The 20,076-nt window shown below is 42.4% G+C and overlaps 1 protein-coding gene across 4 annotated transcripts in view; it reads left to right on the forward strand.

The window, feature by feature from the left end:
- Positions 1-18,752, forward strand: part of ctif (CBP80/20-dependent translation initiation factor) — a 235,616-nt gene extending 216,864 nt beyond the window's left edge. For all 4 annotated transcript variants that reach the window (XM_073064057.1, XM_073064058.1, XM_073064059.1 and 1 more), the window contains 3 exons: positions 4,947-5,102; positions 9,780-9,833; positions 16,020-18,752. In XM_073064057.1, coding sequence (XP_072920158.1) covers positions 4,947-5,102; positions 9,780-9,833; positions 16,020-16,235 — 426 coding nt within the window. In that variant the 3' untranslated portion in view covers positions 16,236-18,752. The remainder of the gene's footprint in view (positions 1-4,946; positions 5,103-9,779; positions 9,834-16,019) is intronic.
- Positions 18,753-20,076: the final 1,324 nt, after the last annotated feature.

Consider the following 20,076-nt stretch of genomic DNA (forward strand, 5'->3'; position numbering starts at 1 on the left):
GGAGAAATGGAGACAGGCTAACCCCTATCAATGGATCTGGGGTTAAGACGGTGAAAGCTTTAAGTTCCTCGGTATAAACCTTACCGAGGACCTCACCTGGTCTATACATACCAGCCGTGTGGTGAAAAAAGCACAAAAGCACCTCTTTCACCTCAGACGGTTGAAGAAGTTTGGCATGAGTCCCCAAATCCCAAGAACTTTCTACAGGGGCACAATTGAGAGCATCCTGACTATCTATATCACTGCCTGGTATGGTGCGGACAGCCCAGCACATCTGTAGATGTGAACTTTCCACTATTCAGGACATTTACACCGACAGCTGTGTAAAAAGGGCCCAAAGGATCACTGGGGACCCAAGTCACCCCAACCACAAACTGTTCCAGCTGCTATCATCCAGGAAACGGTACCGCAGCATAAAAGCCAGGACCAACAGTCTCCGGGACAGCTTCTTCTACCAGGTCATCAGACTGATTAATTCACGCTGATACAGTTGTATTTCTATGTTATATTGGCTGTCCTGTCGTACATACTATTTATTACAAAATTAATATACATTGCACATTTAGATGGAAACATAACGTAAAGATTTTTACTCATGAATGTGAAAGATGTAAGAAATAAAGTCAATTCAATTCATGTCAGTATATAAATCTATATATACTTAGAACAGTAAGTAAATTGGTAGTAAATTGTCACTACAGATTATCATTAAAATACCTACTCGCCTATATGAGATGCCAAACCTGTCCAAGCAGTTGGCTCTTTGCTGTTTTAGCAGTTCAGCAACAAGTAGATTTGGTAACGCAACAACATCCCTTTAGAATGAGGTGAGAGGAACCATTGAGCACATCTGCACAGAGCATTGTCACAGGAAAGTAGCTTCAAGGATATGCTCTCTTCTCGCTGTTGCCATCAGGAAAAGGGTACAGGAGCCTCCGGACCCACACCATCAGGTTCAGGAACAGTTACTACCCCTCAACCATCAGCTTCTTGAACCAGAGGAGATAACTTCTCTCAACTTCACTCAGCCCAATACTGAAATGTTCCCACAACCTATGGACACACTTTCAAGGATTCTTCATCTCACGTTCTCAATATTTATTACTTATTTATTATTACTATTTTGTTGTTTTTTCATTTTTGTACTTGCACAGTTTGTTGTCTTTTGCACACTGGCTGTCGTCCAGCTTATCGTGAGCTGTTTTTCATTGATTCTATTTTGTTTATTTGTATTTACTGTGAATGCCCACAAGAAAATGAATCTCAGGGTTGTATATGGTGACACATATGTACTTTCATAATAAATTTATTTTGAGAGAGAGTGGTAAATTTATGGAATTAATTGCCATAGACAACTGTGGAGTTGAGTATATTTAAATTGAGTGTATTTAAAGCGGGCGTTGATATGTTCTTGTGTCAAAGGTTACAAGCAGAAGGCAGAAGAATGGGGTTGAGAGGGACAATAAATCAGCCATCATAGAATGATGGAGTAGACTCAATGGGCCAGATGGCCTAATTCTGTTCGTACATCTTATGTCTAAAGGACAGCGTTACCAGTGATGTCTGCCTCATCTGTTCAAATAAATAAGACAAGAGGGTAGTGGTCATGGGCTGTGAGCAGTGATATACCACAGGGTCGCTGCAGGTTAGTACATACAGTACATTAACAATTTGATTGTAGGAGGTTTGCAGTTGATGTGGAATATCATGTGAGAAGGGAGAAGAGAAATTTTTCAAACTGCTGATCAAATTATTTGGATTGTTAAGCTGGGCAGAGAAATGGCAAATGGAATTTAATCTTCAAAATGTGAGATTTGGGAAGAGTGATGAAGTTAGGGTATACGCAATGGTAGAAACATAGGAAACACATACTCACTGGAGGAAAGCCCAGGAAGGGGGGTGTCAGGTTCTTTACACAGAGAGTGGTGAGTGTGTGAAACAGTCTGTCAGGGTGGTGGTAGAGGCAGAATTATTAGGGCGAATGAAGCGTGAAGACACACCCTCAATGTTTCTGAACAGCTTCCTCCCTTCCCAATCAGATTTCTGAATCTGATCAGACAATGAATCCATGTACACTGCCTCACTCCTTTTTGCTCTTTTTGCACTAATTATTTAATATACAGTGTGTATATTTCTTATTGTAATTTATTATTTATTTTAATAAGTATTGCAATGTACTGCTGCTGTGAGACAACAAATTTCACGACACGTGCCAGTGATATTAAACCTGATTCTCATTCTCATTTAAGAAACTCTTATGATCTTAGAGTAGATGAAATGAGATCTTAGAGTAGGTGAAAAGGTCAGCACAGCATTGTGGGCTGAAGGGCCTGTTCTGTACTGTACTGTTCTATGTTCTGAAGATCAGAGGCCTTGGTGTGCATATCCAAGGATCCCTAAGGACAGCTTGACAGCATTACAGGTAGAAAAGATGGTTAAGAAGTTACACAGGATGCTGGAGCATAGAAAATAAGCCAGCTGGAAAGCTTATAACCCTGGCTGTGCAGGATGAAGATGGACATACCTTACACCATGCCAGACAGGTCAGTAACATGCTAAATATTTAAACATGCAAATGCAAAAGTATGACTTTGTGCATTCCACTATTATAGTTCTGACCTGATTCTCCCAGGTAGAACTGATATTCCTGCTGAGGAGCAAGCATGCCCCCTTTCACTTCCAGCTCACATCCCTGCCATTTCCCAGTTCCACATTTCACTCCATATTCAACACATCATCTTAGCTCTGTTGGATTCAGAAGGTTTAGATCCGAGGTTCTTTTGTAAGTCAAGAAAGAGGCATCAAACCTGTTACTTTGCTCTGGTCTTATTAAGTGTTAATAAACCAAAGAGCTTTGAAAACTGACATGTTCAGCTCTTTTTACACCATAGTTAAACAATCCATTCAAATTTGTAGATAAGCATTAACCAATCACATGGCTTCTATTCAAATAATATGAAGCTAAATAACATTCCAGAATCAGACAGATTTGTAACCACTGAGGACACACTGAACAATTGTATGTACACAGTATGACCACTAGGGAACATACTAAACAGTTATATCTACATAAGTAGTTCAAAGGTCAAAGTATGTATGCAGTATACAACTCTGAGATTTGTCTTCTCCAGACAGCCATGAAACAAAGAAAAACCATGGAAGCCATTAAAGAAAAACATCAACCCCCTCACATAAAAAACAAATCTTGCAAAAGGCAACACGATCATCAGCTCCCAGCCACGCAGAAAAAGATAGTGCATACGGCAGCAAGAACATCAAACCCTAAACCATCCCCCACCCCATACACAAAAAACTAACAGATCGTATTATTTATTAAAAAAAATTCCAAGCAGAGATTAAAAGTTAAAACTACAAAGAAAATAGCAATTAAATAGTGTGATCCAACAGTCTATTGCGTCTTCTCAGTTCTAGTATAAAGATGCTGTTTGGTAGTATTTGGCTCAATGATGTCTGTGATGGCTTCCATCCTGGATTCTTTGTTCATGCTGATGGTGTGTTTTAGAGGAGGTGGTATCTCCAGTAACTTTTCCAATGTATTCTCATGTACACATGGTACAACTATTTCAATTCCTATCCCCATTCCTGTTGTGACATTTCGGTCTGTGGCCTCCTCTACTAACACAATGAGGCCACTCTAAGGGTGGAGGAGCAACACTTCATATTCCATCTGGGTAGCCTCCAACCTAATGTCATTAACATTGATTTCTCAAACTTATGGTAATTTTCCCTACCCCTTCCTCTCTTTTTCTATTCCTCACTCTGGCCTCTTGCCTCTTCTCCTCATTTGCCTATCACCGCCCCCTGGTGCCCCTCCTCCTTCCCTTTCTCCCATGGTCCGCTCTCCCCCCACCCCACCCGAGCAACCTGGCTTCACATATCACCTTCTAGCTTGTCCTCTTACCCCTCCCTCCAACTTCTTATTCTGGCATCTTCCCCCTTCCTTTCCAGTCCTGAAGGGTCTCAGCCCAAAATGTTGACTGTTTATTCATTTCCATGGATGTTGCCTGACCTGCTGAGTTCCTCCAGCATTTTGTGTGTGTTACTCAGTATCTGCAGAGTCTCTTGTGTGCATGATACAAGTGCCTGGTAGATACAGCGCGCTAGCCATGACGGGGGGAGACTTGTTACTGGTCCAGTGATATTTGTATTTCTTCATTGCAGCAAGAATGATAGCCTGGGTAACCTCAATGTTGTAAGGAGGAGCCTCTTCACCCTGGTCAGCCTTAACAGCACATTGAGTCAGGAAATGAACCATTCGGTCTTCAAAACACAGAAGGACATTGTTATTTAGACATACATCACAGACCTTTCCACTCAGTTACACACATGTGACAAATTAACCAGCTGACCCATACGTCTTTGGAATGTGCCAAGAAAGTGCAGCACCCAGAGAAAACCAACTGGGCACGTTTCTGACAGACAGTGGGGGAATTGAACCTGGGTCCCTGGTTCAGTGATAGCGTTATGCTAACCGCTACGCCGCCATGCCACCCCAATTTTTCTCTAAGGCCATGACTGACTACTAGTTCCATCTTCATTGGCATGTATAATCTGAGGCACAGGTTAGATGTGATTAATTTAATTTGGGTCTAGGACCAGAGGGTAAAACCTTAGAAAAGAAGAACGTCCATTTACAACAGAGATGAGGAGGAATTGCTTTAGCCGGAGGGTAGTGATGTATGGAATTCATTGACACAGATAGCTATGGATACCAAGTCATTGGGTATATTTAAAACAGAGGTTGATAGGTTCTCAATTGGTCAGGGTGATTAAGGTTATGGGGAGAGAGCAGAGGAATGGGGTTAAGATGGATAAAAAGAAATCAGCCATGGAGCAGACTTGATGGGCTGAATGGCCTAATTCTGCTCCTATGTTTTATGATCAAAGTAAGCAGACTTTGAGATACCATTTTTTTGTCGTTTCAGAAAGATTTCACGGTGAGGGATGAGCTGCAGCAAACTGACGTTGAGCACTGGCTGGGATTCATCACCTTCCTCTGCGAAGTGTTTGGAATCATGAGAAGCAATGCAGGAGAGCCTTTCCGGGTGCTCGTCTGCCCGATCTACACTTGTCTCCGTGAGGTAAGTCACCTCCTCCTTAACTCAGGAACAGCTTCTTCCCCTCTGCCGTCCGATTCCTAAATGGACATTGACGCTTTGGACACTACCTCACTTTTTAATATACAGTATTTCTGTTTTTGCACATTTTTTAAAAATCTATTCAATATACGTAATTGATTTAGCTGTTTATTTATTATGTTTTATTTCATATATTATTTTTTTCTCTCTCTGCTAGATTATGTATTGCATTGAACTGCTGCTGCTAAGTTAACAAATTTCACGTTACATGCCGGTGATAATAAACCTGATTCTGATCCCAGTGGGCTGCTGAGAAACAAATTATTATAATAATTGTAGAGGATTTTGGATAACTACATGGATGGGAGGGGTGTAGAGGGCTATGGTCCAGCTGCAGGTCAATGGGACTGTGCAGAATAATAGTTTGTCATGGACTAGGTAGGCTAAAGGGCCTGTTTCTGTGCTGTAGTGTTCTCAGGAGTAGGCCTTTCGGCCCACAATGTTGTACCAAACCAAATAAATTAATAATCAAATGGGCATCTCTTCTGCTTATCCCTCCATTTTCCTCAGATTCGTGAGCCTATCTAAACATTTCTTAAACGTCTCTAATGTATCTGCCTGTACCACCACCCCTGACAGTTCATTCCAGACACCCACCACTCTGTGTAAAAAACTTGCTCCCCACAGCTCCTTTGAATAGGTGTACAAGATGATGAGAGGCATTGATCGTGTGGATAGTCAGAGGCTTTTTCCCAGGGCTGAAATGGCTAACACAAGAGGGCACATTTTTAAGGTGCTTGGAAGTAGGTACAGAGGAGATGTCAGGTGTAAGTTTTTTTACACAGGCAGTGGTGAGTGCGTGGAATGGGCTGCCGGCGATGGTGGTGGAGGTGGATACAATAGGGTCTTTTAAGAGACTCCTGGACAGGTACATGGAGTTTTGAAAAATAGAGAGCTATGGGTTACCCTAGGTAATTTCTAAAGTCAGTATTGTGGGCTGAAGGGCCTGTATTGTGCAGTAGGTTTTCTATGTTTCTACGACTCCCTCTCACTTAAATGCTAGTATTAGACATTTCTACCCTGGGAGAAAAAGATACCGTTAGTCTGCTCTGTATGCCTCTCACAGTCTCATAGACCTCTGTCGGATCTCCCCTCAGCCGCCGCTGCGGCAGGGAGTTTGAGAGCACATGCTCTGCGGCCTGGTAAATCTGCAGCCTTTGCGAAGCCTCGGCATTCTGTGACTCTGATAGTCCCAGAGAGGGGCTTTCACTTCAGAACCAGAGACAGGTTTATTACTACTCTTTCATATGATGTGAAATTTGTTGCTTTGCAAAAGCAATGCAGTGAAAAATATAAAGTCTATCAAATACAAAATAAATAATGCAAAAAGAATAAAATCGAGTGATAGTGTTGCTGGGTTCCTTGTCCGTTCAGAAACCTGATGGCCGAGGGGAATCATTGAGTGTGCATCTTCAGGCTCCTGTACCTCCTCCCTGATGGTAGTAACAATGGATACCACCTTGCCCTTGGAATTATAACTGACCTCAGTGACAAATAAGCTCCAGGTGTATAACACTTTACTGGGCTGCCTTCCAGAAAGCTACAGAAGTCATCCTAAAATGTCACTCCCTTAATTTGCATTTCATGGCCATTTTATTGGTTACTGGATCCTGGACTTCCTGTCAGATCACCGGCAGGTGGTAAGAGTGGGCTCCCTCACCTCTGCCCCTCTGACCCTCAACTCAGGGGCCCCTCAGGGCTGTGTCCTAAGCCCCCTCCTTTACTCTGTATACCCATGACTGTGTTGCCACCCACAGCTCCAATCTGCTAATTAAATTTGCTGACGACACTACACTGATTGGCCGAATCTCAAATAATAATGAGGCAGTCTGCAGAGAAGAAGTCATCTCTCTGACACAGTGGTGTCAAGAAAACAACTTTTCCTCAATGTCACAAAAACAAAGGAGCTGGTTGTGGATTACATGAGGAATGGAGACGGGCTAACCCCTATTGACATCAGTGAATCTGGGTTGAGAGGGTGAACAGCTTTAAGTTCCTCAGCATCCACATCACCGAGGACCTCACGTGGTCTGTACACACCGGCTGTGTGGTGAAAAAGGCACAACAGCACCTCTTTCACCTCAGACGGTTGAGGAAGTTTGGTGTGGGCCCCCAAATCCTGAGAACTTTCTGTAGGGGCACAATTGAGAACATCCTGATTGGCTGAATCACTGCCTGGTATGGGAACTGTACCTCTCTCAAATCACAGGACTCTGCAGAGAGTGATGTGGACAGCCCAGCGCATCTGTATTTGTGAACTTCCCACTATTCAGGACATTTACAAAGACAGGTGTGTAAAAAGGGCCCGAAGGATCATTGGGGACTCAAGTCACCCCAATCACAAACTGTTCCAGCTGCTACCATACAGGAAATGGTACCACAGCATAAAAGCCAGGACCAACAGGCTCCAGGACAGTTTCTTCCACCAGGCCATCAGACTGATTAGTTCATGCTGGCGCAACAGTATTTCTATGTTAACTGTCATTTATTCTTTGGGGTACTTCTCTGTTTTCATGGATGTTTGTGTAACCCCCGGGTCACCTCAGGCTCGCTCAGCTCGATCTCGTCTAGGGGGAGCAGCCTTCGGCCCCGCCAAACTGGGTAATCAGCCGGTGTGGATGCTGTGTGATGTCCCCGCCTCGCCCAAAAAACAGACAGTACACCATATGTGATTAAATGAGTACAATTTATAAAGATTACTATAACCAAGTGATTAATAACGATACAGTATATATGAAGGAAAAACAATAAAGAAAAGGCGCCAAACTTATCAAAGTCCAAACCACTTCGTGCACAACCGTTGGAGCTCAATTACTGAAGTCTTCTGGCCACCATTCGATCCCCTCCGAACTCCTCGACTCGCAGCTTAGGACCACCCAAAGTGGTCAACCAAGCACATCTAGCTTTATCTCCTCTCCTCGAGGTACCTCCTGGCCTTGGACCCCCGCTTGGAGTCCGTTCCTCGCCCAGCTTACAGCATCGCGTCCTCTCTCTCTCAACCCCTCGCGCCGATCTCCCCAAAAGCCCGCCAACAATAGCTTACAGACTCAGAAGAAAGAACAACATTAATCCCAACTGGTTTACAAAGGAATACAATTCTCGTTATCAGTAAATTTTAACCCAAACAAGCTTCCAGCACTCTCTCGCAACAAAGAAGCATTCTTGCTTTTAACAAAACAAAGAAGCCATTTTGATTACATACACAGTAACAAAGAAGAAAGAAGAAACCCCCTTTACATTTGCAAAGAAAAAATATTTCAGGATGTATATTGTATACATTTCTCTGACATTAAATTGGACCTTTGAACCCTTATATTGACTAACCTGTTGTATGTAATATTTATTATAGTTTACTATGAAACTGCACATTGCACATTTAGACAGAGATGTAATGTAATGATTTTTACTCCTCATGTATATGAAGGATGTAAGTAATAAAGTCAATTCAATTCAATTCATTATTTTAAGTTTTCTTAGGAAACTGTGACCATAAGAGAAAGGAACAGAATTAGGCCCATTGCGTCTGCCCTGCTATTCAATCATGGCTGACCTATTCACCCTCTCAACCCCATTCTGCTGCCTTCTCTCCGTAACTTTTGACTCCCTGACTAATCACGATCCTATCAATCTCCACTTTAAATATATCCGGACTTGGCTTCCACAGCTGACTGTGGCAATGAATTCCACAGATTCACCACCCCCTGGCTAAAGAAACTCCCCCTCATCTCTCTTCTAAAGGGACATCATTCTGTTCTGAGCCTGTGCCCTCTGGTCCCAGACACCCCCACTATAGGCTCCTCCATAGGAGATGGTGATGTAATCAGTCAGAATCCTCTGCACGGTTCATCTGTAAGACCCTGATAACATGCAATTACTAATTGGTGAACACCAGGAGTGTTTCTGAGAGTTGGTGCCTGTGAGTTTAATAGGAGGCAATTTCCCTAACAAATACCAGTTTTACACAGCTGCAACTGTAGTCACTCTGTTCACTTTGGGCTTGTAAATTTGTTTTCAAAGTATGTATATGTCACTATATACTACCCTGAGATTAATTTTGTTGTGGGCATTCACAGTAATTACAAAGAAACACTGCAAATGCAAAAGAAAAAATATATTAATAATTAATTAATTAATGACAAATATTGAGAACCTGTGATGAAGAGTCCTTGAAAGTGAGTCCATAGGTTGTGGGAACAGTTCAGTGATGGGGCAAGTGAAGCTGAGTGAAGTTATCCCCTCTGTTCCAAGAGCCTGATGGCTGAGGAGTAATAACTGTTCCTGAACCTGGTGGTGTGAGTCCTTGAGGCTTCTGCACCTTCTTTGTGATGGCAACAGCAACAAGAGAGCATGATCTGGGTGGCGGTGGGGGGTGCTGCTTTCCTGCAACAGTCTCCGTGTCGATGCACTCAATGGTGGGGAAGACTTTACCCGTGATGGACTGGGCCGTATCCACTACTTTTTGTACCACTTGGCCTGTTGTCATCAAGTGACGGAAAGTGATCTTTCTTTAATATCGTGACATTGTACATAAATTGATATATTCTTCCTTTGTATTAATAGTCAAAATTTTCTTTTTTTCTCCCTGAATAATGGACTCTTGCTGCTACAACTCTGTCTCAGCTGTTACTATCACAAGATGTCAAAGAAGATGCCGTCCTCTGTTGCTCAATGGAGGTGGGTTTTAATGCTGTGATTTTACAATAAAATAAGTGTATATAATCTTCCACCAGAGGGTGGTGAATCTGTGAAATTCATTGCCACAGATGGCTATGGAGGTCAAGTTGTTAGATAAGTTTAAAGCGGAGGTTGATAGGTTCTTGATTAGTCAGGGTGTCAAAGGTTATGGGGTAAAGGCAGAAGAATGGGGTTGTGAGGGATAATATATCAGCCATGACTGAATGCTGAAGCAGACTTGATGGGCCGAATGGCCTATTTCTGCTCCTATGGTCTTACATCTGTGTCTGTAAATACAACAATGTTCCACAGTTGAATGTGATTTTTCAGGTTGAATTTGCGCCTTGGCACGGATGTTTCTGTATGAGTGAAACACATTGGGTTTCTGCAGAATGTTGTAGGTCCAAACATCAGAATTACACTAAACTGCATGTTGAGAGTGTTACTTGATTTTCATATTGTTTGCCTTGATCTAAAGTCATGGTCATACATTTAGTATGACAGGAAAGAGCAGATTGACAGATTAGAGGGCATAGGCCAATGAGAGGTTGGACAAACGTGGGTTGTTTTCACAGGAGAGGTGGAGGCTGAGGTGAGATCTGATAGATGTTTTCAAGATTACGAGAGTCATAGATAGAGTAGACAGACAATATATTTTTCCCAGGGTTAAAATATCTAATACCATAGGGCATACATTTATGGTAAGGATGGGGGGGGGGGGGGGGTAATTCCAAAGAAGGTATGAGGGGGAAGTTTTTTTACACTAGAGAGTGGTAGGTTCCTGGAATGGAGGTAGAGGCAGATACATTAGGGACTTTTAAGGGACGTTTAGATAGACACATAAATGTGAGGAAGATAGAAGGATACGGACATGCTGTAGGCAGAAGAGATTAGTTTAATTGGCCATTTGATTTCTAAATGATTTGGTTCAGCGCAACATTGTGGGTCAAAGGGCCTTATCCTGTACTGTATGTTCTATAAATGCATTCAGGAGAACACTCTTATGGACAGAATGTTGCAAGACCAACATGGTAATTATGAATTTAGCGCTGGGCAGATAAAAGGGCTATCAGTAGGAGAGATCTATTTCTAGAAATGATCACAAACTAATCAGATTCAGCAGAGTCGCAGATCAAGACAGAATTAATCTGAAGTAAAGATTGTAAATGGTGATGACGGCAATTTTACTAAAATAGAAAAAGATTTAACAAAAGTGAACTGCAAATAGGCAATGGGAGACACTTAACGATTCATGAGTTCAAAGTACATTTATTATCAAAGTACATATATGTCACCATACACAACCTTGAGATTAATAAGCAAATAATGTGCAAAAGACAACAAACTGTGCAAATAGAAAATAGAATAGAAAAAAGAAAAACAAAAATAATATTAATAAATAAATAAGCAAGAACATGAGATGAAGAGTCCTTGAAGTTGAGGTTGTGGGAATAGTTTGGTTCATTATCTGGGTGAGCAATGGTCCAGTGGGGTAAAAGATTCTGTCACAGTTCATTTTGTCTCTAAATGTTCGAACATCATTGGGTGGCTGCCAGAAATGAGACATCCTGATGTTTTTTTTTCCTCATTTCCCAGTCCATAGCAAGCTGGAATCCATAGTAATGCACCAACCTCAGGCTTACCAAGGACTTTTGCAGAGCAAGCTCGGTGGGCCGGATGGCCTAAATCTGCTCCTATATCTTATGCTCTTATGGTCTTACCTGACACTAGCTTAGACAAGGCCTTTAAACCAGGCCCATTTTATTTTACTTAAGACCACTGTTGGACTATTGTGTTCAGTTCTGGTCACCTCATAATAGGAAGGATGTGGAAGCTTTAGAGAGGGTGCAGAGGAGATTTACCAGGATGCTGCCTGGATTAGAGAGGGTGCAGAGGAGATTTACCAGGATGCTGCCTGGATTAGAGAGGGTGCAGAGGAGATTTACTAGGATGCTGCCTGGATTAGAGAGGGTGCAGAGGAGATTTACCAGGATGCTGCCTGGATTAGAGAGGGTGCAGAGGAGATTCACCAGGATGCTCCTGGATTAGAGAGGGTGCAGAGGAAATTTACTAGGATGCTGCCTGGATTAGAGAGGGTGCAGAGGAGATTTACCAGGATGCTGCCTGGATTAGAGAGGGTGCAGAGGAGATTTACTAGGATGCTGCCTGGATTAGAGAGCCTGTTTTATGATAGGTTGAGTGACCTCAGGCTTTTCTCTTGAGAGCGAAAGAAGGTGAGAGGTGACTTGTTGGAGGTGTATAAGATGATGAGAGGTAAAGATTGAGTGGGTGAGACTATAAGACCATGACATAGGAACAGAATTAGGCCATTCAGCCCATTGAATCTGCTTTCCCAATCCATCATGGCTGATTTATTATCCCTCTCAGCATTATTTTCTTGTCTTCTCCCCATAACCTTTGACGCCCTGGCTAATCAAGAACCTATCAACCCCTAATTTAAATAAACCCAGTAACTTAGCCTCCATAGCAATCTGTGGCAATGGATTTCACAGATTCACTACCGTTTGCCGAGAGAAAATCCTCCTTATCTCTCTTCTATTTGGATGTCTCTCTATTTTGAGACTGTGCCCACTGAAACTAAACTCCCCCACTACCGGAAATGTCCTTCCCGCATCCACTGTATCTTGGCCTTTCAGTGTTTGATAGGTTCCAATGAGATTCCACCCCCACCCCCACCACCTTCTAAACTGTAGCAAGTAAAGCCCTAGAGCCATCAAAAGCGTCTCATGTGTTAACCCTTTCATACCTGGAATCATTTGGGTAAACCTCCTCTGGACACGTTCTGATGCCAGCACATCTGGCATGGTAGAGACATGTTCAGCACAACTTTGTGGACTGAAGGGCCTGTATTGTGCTGTAGGTTTTCTATGTTACTATCTTTTCTTAGATAAGGGGCCCAAAACTGCTTCAAGTGCAGTCTGACCAGTGCCTTATAAAGCCTCAGCATTACATCCTTGCCTTTATATTATTGCTCTAGAAATGAATGCTAACTTTGCCACTGACTCAACGTGAAACTTAATTCTCAGGGAAGCCTGTATAAGGACTCCCAAGTCCCTTTGCCCCTTTGATCTTTGAATTTTCTTCCTGTTTTGAAAACAGTCTACACTTTTATTTCTTCTACCAAAGCACATGGCCATCTTCCACTTCCTTGCCACTTTTCCCAATCAGTCTGTCTTTCTGCATACTGCCTGCGTCCTCAACACTACCTGACCCTCCACCTATCTTCATATCATCTGCAGACTTGTTTACAGAGCCATCAATTCCATCATCCAAATCATTGATATATAGCGTGAAAAGAATCACCCCAACACAGACCCCTGTGGAATACCATTATTCACCAACAGCCAACTAGAATATTTCCCCTTTACTCCTGCTTTTTGTCTCCTACTAATTTGCCAATATTTTATCCATGCCAGTATCCTTCCTGTAATACCATGGGCCTCATGTGTGGCACCTTGTCAAAGGCCTTCTGAAAATCCAAGTAACCAACATCCACCGACTCTGCTTTGTCTATCCTGCCTATTATTTCTTCAAAGAATTCCAACAGATTTGCTGGGCAACATTTCCCCTTAAAGCTGACTTTGGTTTACTTTATCATGTGCCTCCACGTACCTTTAAACCTTATCTTTAATTAAGGAAGAAACCGCGTTCTTAAGGTACAGTCTCCAGAAGGCCATCTCACAAGTGAAGTGACAATTCCAGACTCAACTTGAATCAACGAAGACTACTTGTCAGTTGTGGCAGGGCTTGAATGTTATCACCTCTTATAAAGTGCAGCCAAGTGACATAGCTGGCACAGGGCTTCGCTTCCAGATGAGCTCAGTGTCTTATAAGTTTTGACATGGAGGAGCCATCACAAATCCCCCAATGACCCTGTGATTTCAGTCTCTGAGGCTGATGTGAGAGCAGCCTTCAGGACAGAGAACCCATGGGAAGCGTCTGGCCCAGCTGGTGTACTTGGCCAGTACTAAAGACCTGTGCTAATTAACTGGATGTGGTGTTCACTCAGATCTTTAACCTCTCACTTCAGCTGTCTTAGGTACCTACCTACCTCAGGCAGGCTTCAACCATAATGGTGCCTAAAAGGAACGTAGTGATCTTCCTCAATGACGTATCATCCAGTGGCACTTACATCCACAGTAATGAAGTGTTTTGAGAGGTTGGTGATGAAGCATATCTCCTCCTGCCTGAGAAGTGACTTGGATCTGCTCCAGTTTTGCCAAGCAACACAACAGGTCCACCACAGATGCCATTTCACTCAACTATGGAACATCTGGACAACAATGCCTCATGCATCAGGATGCTCTTGTTGACAGCAGCTTGGCATTCAATACTATCATCCTTTCAGAACCAACCAAACAGCTTCAAGACCTTGGCCTCAGTTTCCTCACTTGGACACCCTAGGCAATTCGGAGTCGCATCATCTCCTCCATAATCTCCATCAGCACAAGTGCACTACAACGCTGTGTGTTTAGCCCCCAGCTCTACTTGCTTTACATTTTAAACTGTGTGGATAAACTCAGCTCGAATGCCATATTTAAGTTAGCTGGTGACACCACTGTCATAGGCCGTATCAAAAGTGGTGATGAATCAGCATATGGGAGTGAAATTTAAAATATGGTTGAGTGGTGTTAGCACAACAATCTCTCACTCAATATCAGCAAGACCAAAGAGTGGATTATTGACCAGGAGAAGGAAACCAGGCATCCATGAGCCAGTCCTCAGTGGGGAATCGAAAGTGAAGAGGGCTAATGACTTTAGCTTGCTCGGTGTTATCATTTCAGAGAATCTGTCCTGGGCCCAGATGTACAATTACGAAGAAAGCATGCAGTGCCTGTACTTCCTTAGAAGTGTGCGAAGATTCAGCATGACATCTAAAACTTTAACAAATTTCTATGGATATGTAATGGAGAGTATATTGACTGGCTGAATCACAGCCTGGCATGGAAACACCAATTCCCTTGAATGGAAAATCCTACAAAAAGTACTGGATACAGCTCAGTCCATCACATGAAGCCCCTCCCTATCATTGAGCACCTGGTTGTCGCAGGAAAGCGGCACCCATCATCAGGGACCCTCACCAACCAGGTCATGCTCTCTTCCCACTGCTGCCATAGAAGAGAGCCTTAGGACCCACACCACCAGGTTCAGGAACAGTTATTACCCCTCAACCATCAGGATCTTGAACCAGAGGCAATAACTTGGTCTATCACTGAACTCTTCACACGATCTGTGGACTCACTTTCAAGGACTCTTCATCTCATGTTCTTGATTTTTATTGTTTATTTATTTATCATTATTATTTTTTTTTCTTTCTTTTTCTATTTGCACAGTCTATTGCCTTTTACACAGTGGTTGTCCACCCAGTTGGTGAGATCTTTCATTGATCATTGGTTATTGGATTTATTGAGCATGCCCGTAAGAAAGTGAATCTCAGAGTTTTGTATATGGTGGCATATATGTACTTCGATAATAAATTTACTTTGAATTTTAATAATGGACTCCAAGATCTTCCCAACCACTGAATTTAGGCTAACTGGCCAATAATTCATTTTCTTCTGCCTCACTCCCTTTTCAAAGACTGGAGTGACATTTGCAATTTTCCAGTCCTCCAGAACCATTCCAGAATCTACTGATTCTTGAAAGATCATTACTAGTGCCTCCACAATCTCTATAGGTATGTCTTTCAGAACCCTGGGGTGTCACCCAACTGGTCCAGTTGACATCTACCTTGAGACCTTTTGCCAAGAACCTTCTCCTTAGTAATAACCACTCTCCTTACTTCTGCCCCCTGCCGATCTTGGCACTCTAGCCAGAGACTTTTTCCCAGGGCGGAAATAGGTAATACGCGGGGTATCATTTTAAGGAGATTGAAGGAAATTATAGGGGGTTTTCAGAGGTAGATTTTATTCACGCAGAGAAAGGTGGGTGCGTGGAACGTTCTGCCTGAGGTGGTGACAGAGACAGATACGTTAGGAACATTAAAGAAACTCTTTGATAGGCACATAGATGAAAGAAAAATGGAGGGTTATGTGGAGGGAAGAGCTACCTTGATCTTAGAGTATATTTAAAGGTCAGCACGACACTGTAGGCCATGGGGCCTGTACTGTATGGAACTGTTGTATGGTTTATGTTTTGACGTGTGCCCATTGGATCATTTGACAGCTGCAGAGCACAGGCAAGTTACTGGAGGAACAGTTGCCAGAGATGATGACAGAGCTGCTGGCCACCGCACGCGACAAGATGCTGGGCCCCTCCGAGTCAGCACTGTCGAGGTCTCTCCTCCTCGAAGTTATCGAGCTGCATGCCAACAACTGGAACCCGCTAACCCCCACCATCACACAGTACTACAACAACACCATCCAGAAACTAACTGCTTAAAAAGCCTGAGAAACAAAAGCAAAAACAGCAGGGGGGAAATAAAAGAGAAGCCAGGAAGGTGGAAGATCAAAATATAGGAAGGTGCTGTCTTTTTTTTAATACACAAAAAAAAAAGACTTTTTATTGGAAAAGAGAGGAATGTATTACATAAACCAGAAAGTCCCAGCATGCTGCAAATCACTTTATGAGTGCATTTTTTTTTTCATTCGAGTGCCAAACCTTCCTTTTCCCTTTCCTGTGTTTTTGATATGTGGTTCATCAGTCCACAACACAGAGACCTGTGGTTTGTATGGACTGAAGCTCGCCTGGTATTGTGTTGGGTGTGTGTATGTGTATGCGCTCTCTCGTGTTCTGTTTGATCTGCCATTCAAACAGCCGTGTTGCTGGCAAACTGGCAGAAGGTAACATTTAGCACGTTCAGTGCCAGGCTCAAATCAATTACTTTGTTCGAGGCTGGTTTTAAATTGACCTACTGTTTTCGTTTTATGCATTCGCTCACTCCTGGAAAAAGGGAAATAGTTAAAACACATTTACAGTAGAACTTTGCCTCTGGATTCTTTTAACAGAAAGCTGAATGTTTTAAGTTCTACGACTTTAGAAACAATATTTTGAAGCTATGCATTGGTTTAGATAATGGGAAGTGCAGGTTTTGAATTAAACTGATTCAAGGCTAAATGCATGAGAAGTCATGCCTCAGCCTTATAAGCTAACATGAATTTTGTGATCCCAAGCTATCTGCCAATATACTAAGGGAGAGACTATCCCACAGACTTAACAGTATTTAGTTTGAATGGCAAGTGTGTGAAACATTTAAAATAACTCTTGGATTGGATTTTCCAACAGTTCAACTGTATTAATGAGTAAAATAGTTCCTCAAATCGTCTCTTGTTCAGTCACACAATGTGCATGTAGGAACTATCTTTATAATAATTGTGCTTACAAAACCAGAAGTGAGACATAATGGGTTATGAACCTGATCTGGTTAATGCAGAGTTGAGATAATGTTAGACAGATTATTTTTTAATAATGTTGCTGATATTGCCATTCTCAAATGACCTTTCGCCGTTCCTTCAATACAACACCTCATCAGTTTCATATGTACTTGTTTGGCTGTAAAGTGCTTTGGGACATCCTGAGAAATAAGACCACTGTTTTAATGCTATTTTTAGTTTAATGGTTACAGAAGATTGAAAGTTCAAATTTATGTTGCTACCAGGGAATTCACTACATACTCTGTTGGTTTGTGTAATAAATATTGTCTGAAATATCTTGCACAATAAGTGCAAATTGTACCATTTGTTGTAATGACCTCAATGAAGATTCAGTGAATTTGTTGTGACGTTTTCGATTGGAAAGGCAAGAATAACACTGTTATCTGCTATGACCACAGCTGACAGAGGACACGGGAGATCTAGCCTCTGATGGTAACTACGTATGTATGTAAGCAGTGATGCTGGATAGCCAGTGTAGGTAACAGGTAATAATTCAAATTGTTCATTGGCTGACCGTGAATTTGGGATTGCTTACATTCTTTGGTGTTTATTACACTATAATAGCCTCTATTAAGGTCTTTGAAGGGACCTTATTGGAGATTGAAACTTTTTTTTTAATAAGACAGTGTGCCAGAATGAATTAGAATGGGTTCTAGAGCACCTGTCTCACGTTCTGCAGGTTAAAGGGTCAGTGGGGTTAGGCTGGACAGGGTCTGCATGTCAGTCTGGTCCAAGGGGAAGTGGCAATGGAGGACCAAGCTTAGCTCAAAGGCACAGTCCTTGTTCACATTGGAAGTGTTAGCAATGGGTTTCCGCTGGGTTTGGTACTCAACTCCCTTGTATTTTGTAATATCAGTGATGTAGGTTTAATGTAGAGTGCATGATAGGAAAGTTTCAGGTGATTCAGAAGTAGTGTATGTAGTTGATAGTGAGGAGTATGCTTTAGAATGTAGACTAATAGACATAATTGAGGCATTTGAGGAGAAAAGTGGTGAATCTGGACAAGGAAAGGATATTTGCAGTAAATGAGAGGATTCTGACTGATGCAAAAGGGCCTTGAACAGAACATAAAGATATCAAGGCAGGTTGCTAATGCAAAGATACTGCAGTGCTTTCTTTGAGCTGAGACATACAATGTAAGCAAAGATTAATGCCTCGACTGTTTGCAACAGTCTACTGATAGAAATGGTATAAAAAGGTGTTGAGGTTTACAAGGATCTTACCAGAACTGGAATAAGACCATAAGGTATTAGATGAGGTTGTTCACTTTGAAACAGAGAAGACACTTACTTGTCCATAAAACTGGGCAACCTACAGGCATAAACTGGAAGAGCCTGTCTTTCTTCACTGAAGGGTTAAAAGCAATGAATCTCTTCTGCAACCTCTATGATGCTGTCACATTCTTCTTGAAGTCTGGTGACTATGAAATGTAGTGTAACCCCAGCTGTGGCCAAGCTCGTGTTATGTATGTTCGAACACAGTTTACCCTCAACCAATAAAGGCGAGTAGCCCATGTGTGTTATAACCACTGTTTCGACCTGTCCTGCAGTCTCGGTGAATGAGTGGGCAGGCACAGCATAGTCCCTCCCTCAACATTTCCATTTATTCTCCAGTCCTTTATCTTGCTCTTCTCTCAGTCCCATTTCACATCTGTGTGCAGTCCCATGCCTGTTTGTTAATTTTTAGTCTGGTTTGTTAGAACTGAGTTCCTGACTGTTTCCAGGATGGGACTTTACTTAATAAAATACTGAATTCTGAATGTATAGAGTAATCAACTTGCAACTGATACAAGAGGACAGATTAGAATTGGACATACAGCCTATTAGACAGAGCTATTGGCCGAGGAACTGTGTAGTGTAGCATGCTCCTGTAATAAAACACTCTTCAGTAAATCAGTCAATGTACCAATCTGTAAGTTTGTCATTTCTGGCTCCTCCATTTGGGTGCAAGAATGTAACTGGACAAACACAGTGGTATCCCAACAACAGGCATTCCATGTTTGGATTCCGCTTGTGTCTGTATCTAACAGGAAGTGATGTTCACATTTAATATTTCAGTATCAGCTTTATTAACACTGAGATATGTCATGAAATTTGTTGTTTTGCAGCAGCAGTACAGTGAATGACATAAAAATAATAGAAGTTACAATAAAAATATAAAAAATGAATAAGTAGTGTGAAACTAGCAGAATAATAAGAAAGTATTCATAGGTTCATGATTCATTCAGAAATCTGATGGCAGAGGGGAGAACACTGTTACTAAATTGTTGAGTGTGACTCTCCAGGCTCCTGTACCTCCTCCTCGATAGTAACAATGAGAAGAAGGCATGGCCTGGGTGATGGGTGTCCTTCATGATGGATACCACCTTCTGAGGCATCACCTATGAAGGTGCACTTTGGTGGAGAGGTTTGTGCCTATGATGGAGCTGACTGAGTTTACAACTCTCAACAAGATGTAAAGGAGGCCTGCCTGCATAAGCCCTAATCCAGTGGAAGATGCCAATGGGAACTGGCTGCCCATTGATACCTTTTTACATTTAAACATTTCCCCCTTACCCTCTTCTTTCTCAGGGGCCTTCTGCATTGTGACCTCAGCTCTGACTTGCCTCCTGGACCCCATCTTTTCCCCCGAATCTACCCTAACTACGTACCTGACACCACAGACCTTGCAGCATCAGGCCCTCACTGGTCCGCAACTCCTCACGTAGCCAGCAACCCCTTCCTGCTGCCAAAGAACTTCTGTGCCATGACATACCTGCAGCCACACAATGCATATAACGCTTAGCCAGCCTGCAAAACACTGCAACCATCGTCCTGTCTTGAAGAGGAAAGGAGTTTTTGTCTTTATGT

The sequence above is a fragment of the Hemitrygon akajei genome, chromosome 13 (genome assembly GCF_048418815.1).
Source record: "Hemitrygon akajei chromosome 13, sHemAka1.3, whole genome shotgun sequence".
NCBI lineage: Eukaryota > Metazoa > Chordata > Chondrichthyes > Myliobatiformes > Dasyatidae > Hemitrygon > Hemitrygon akajei.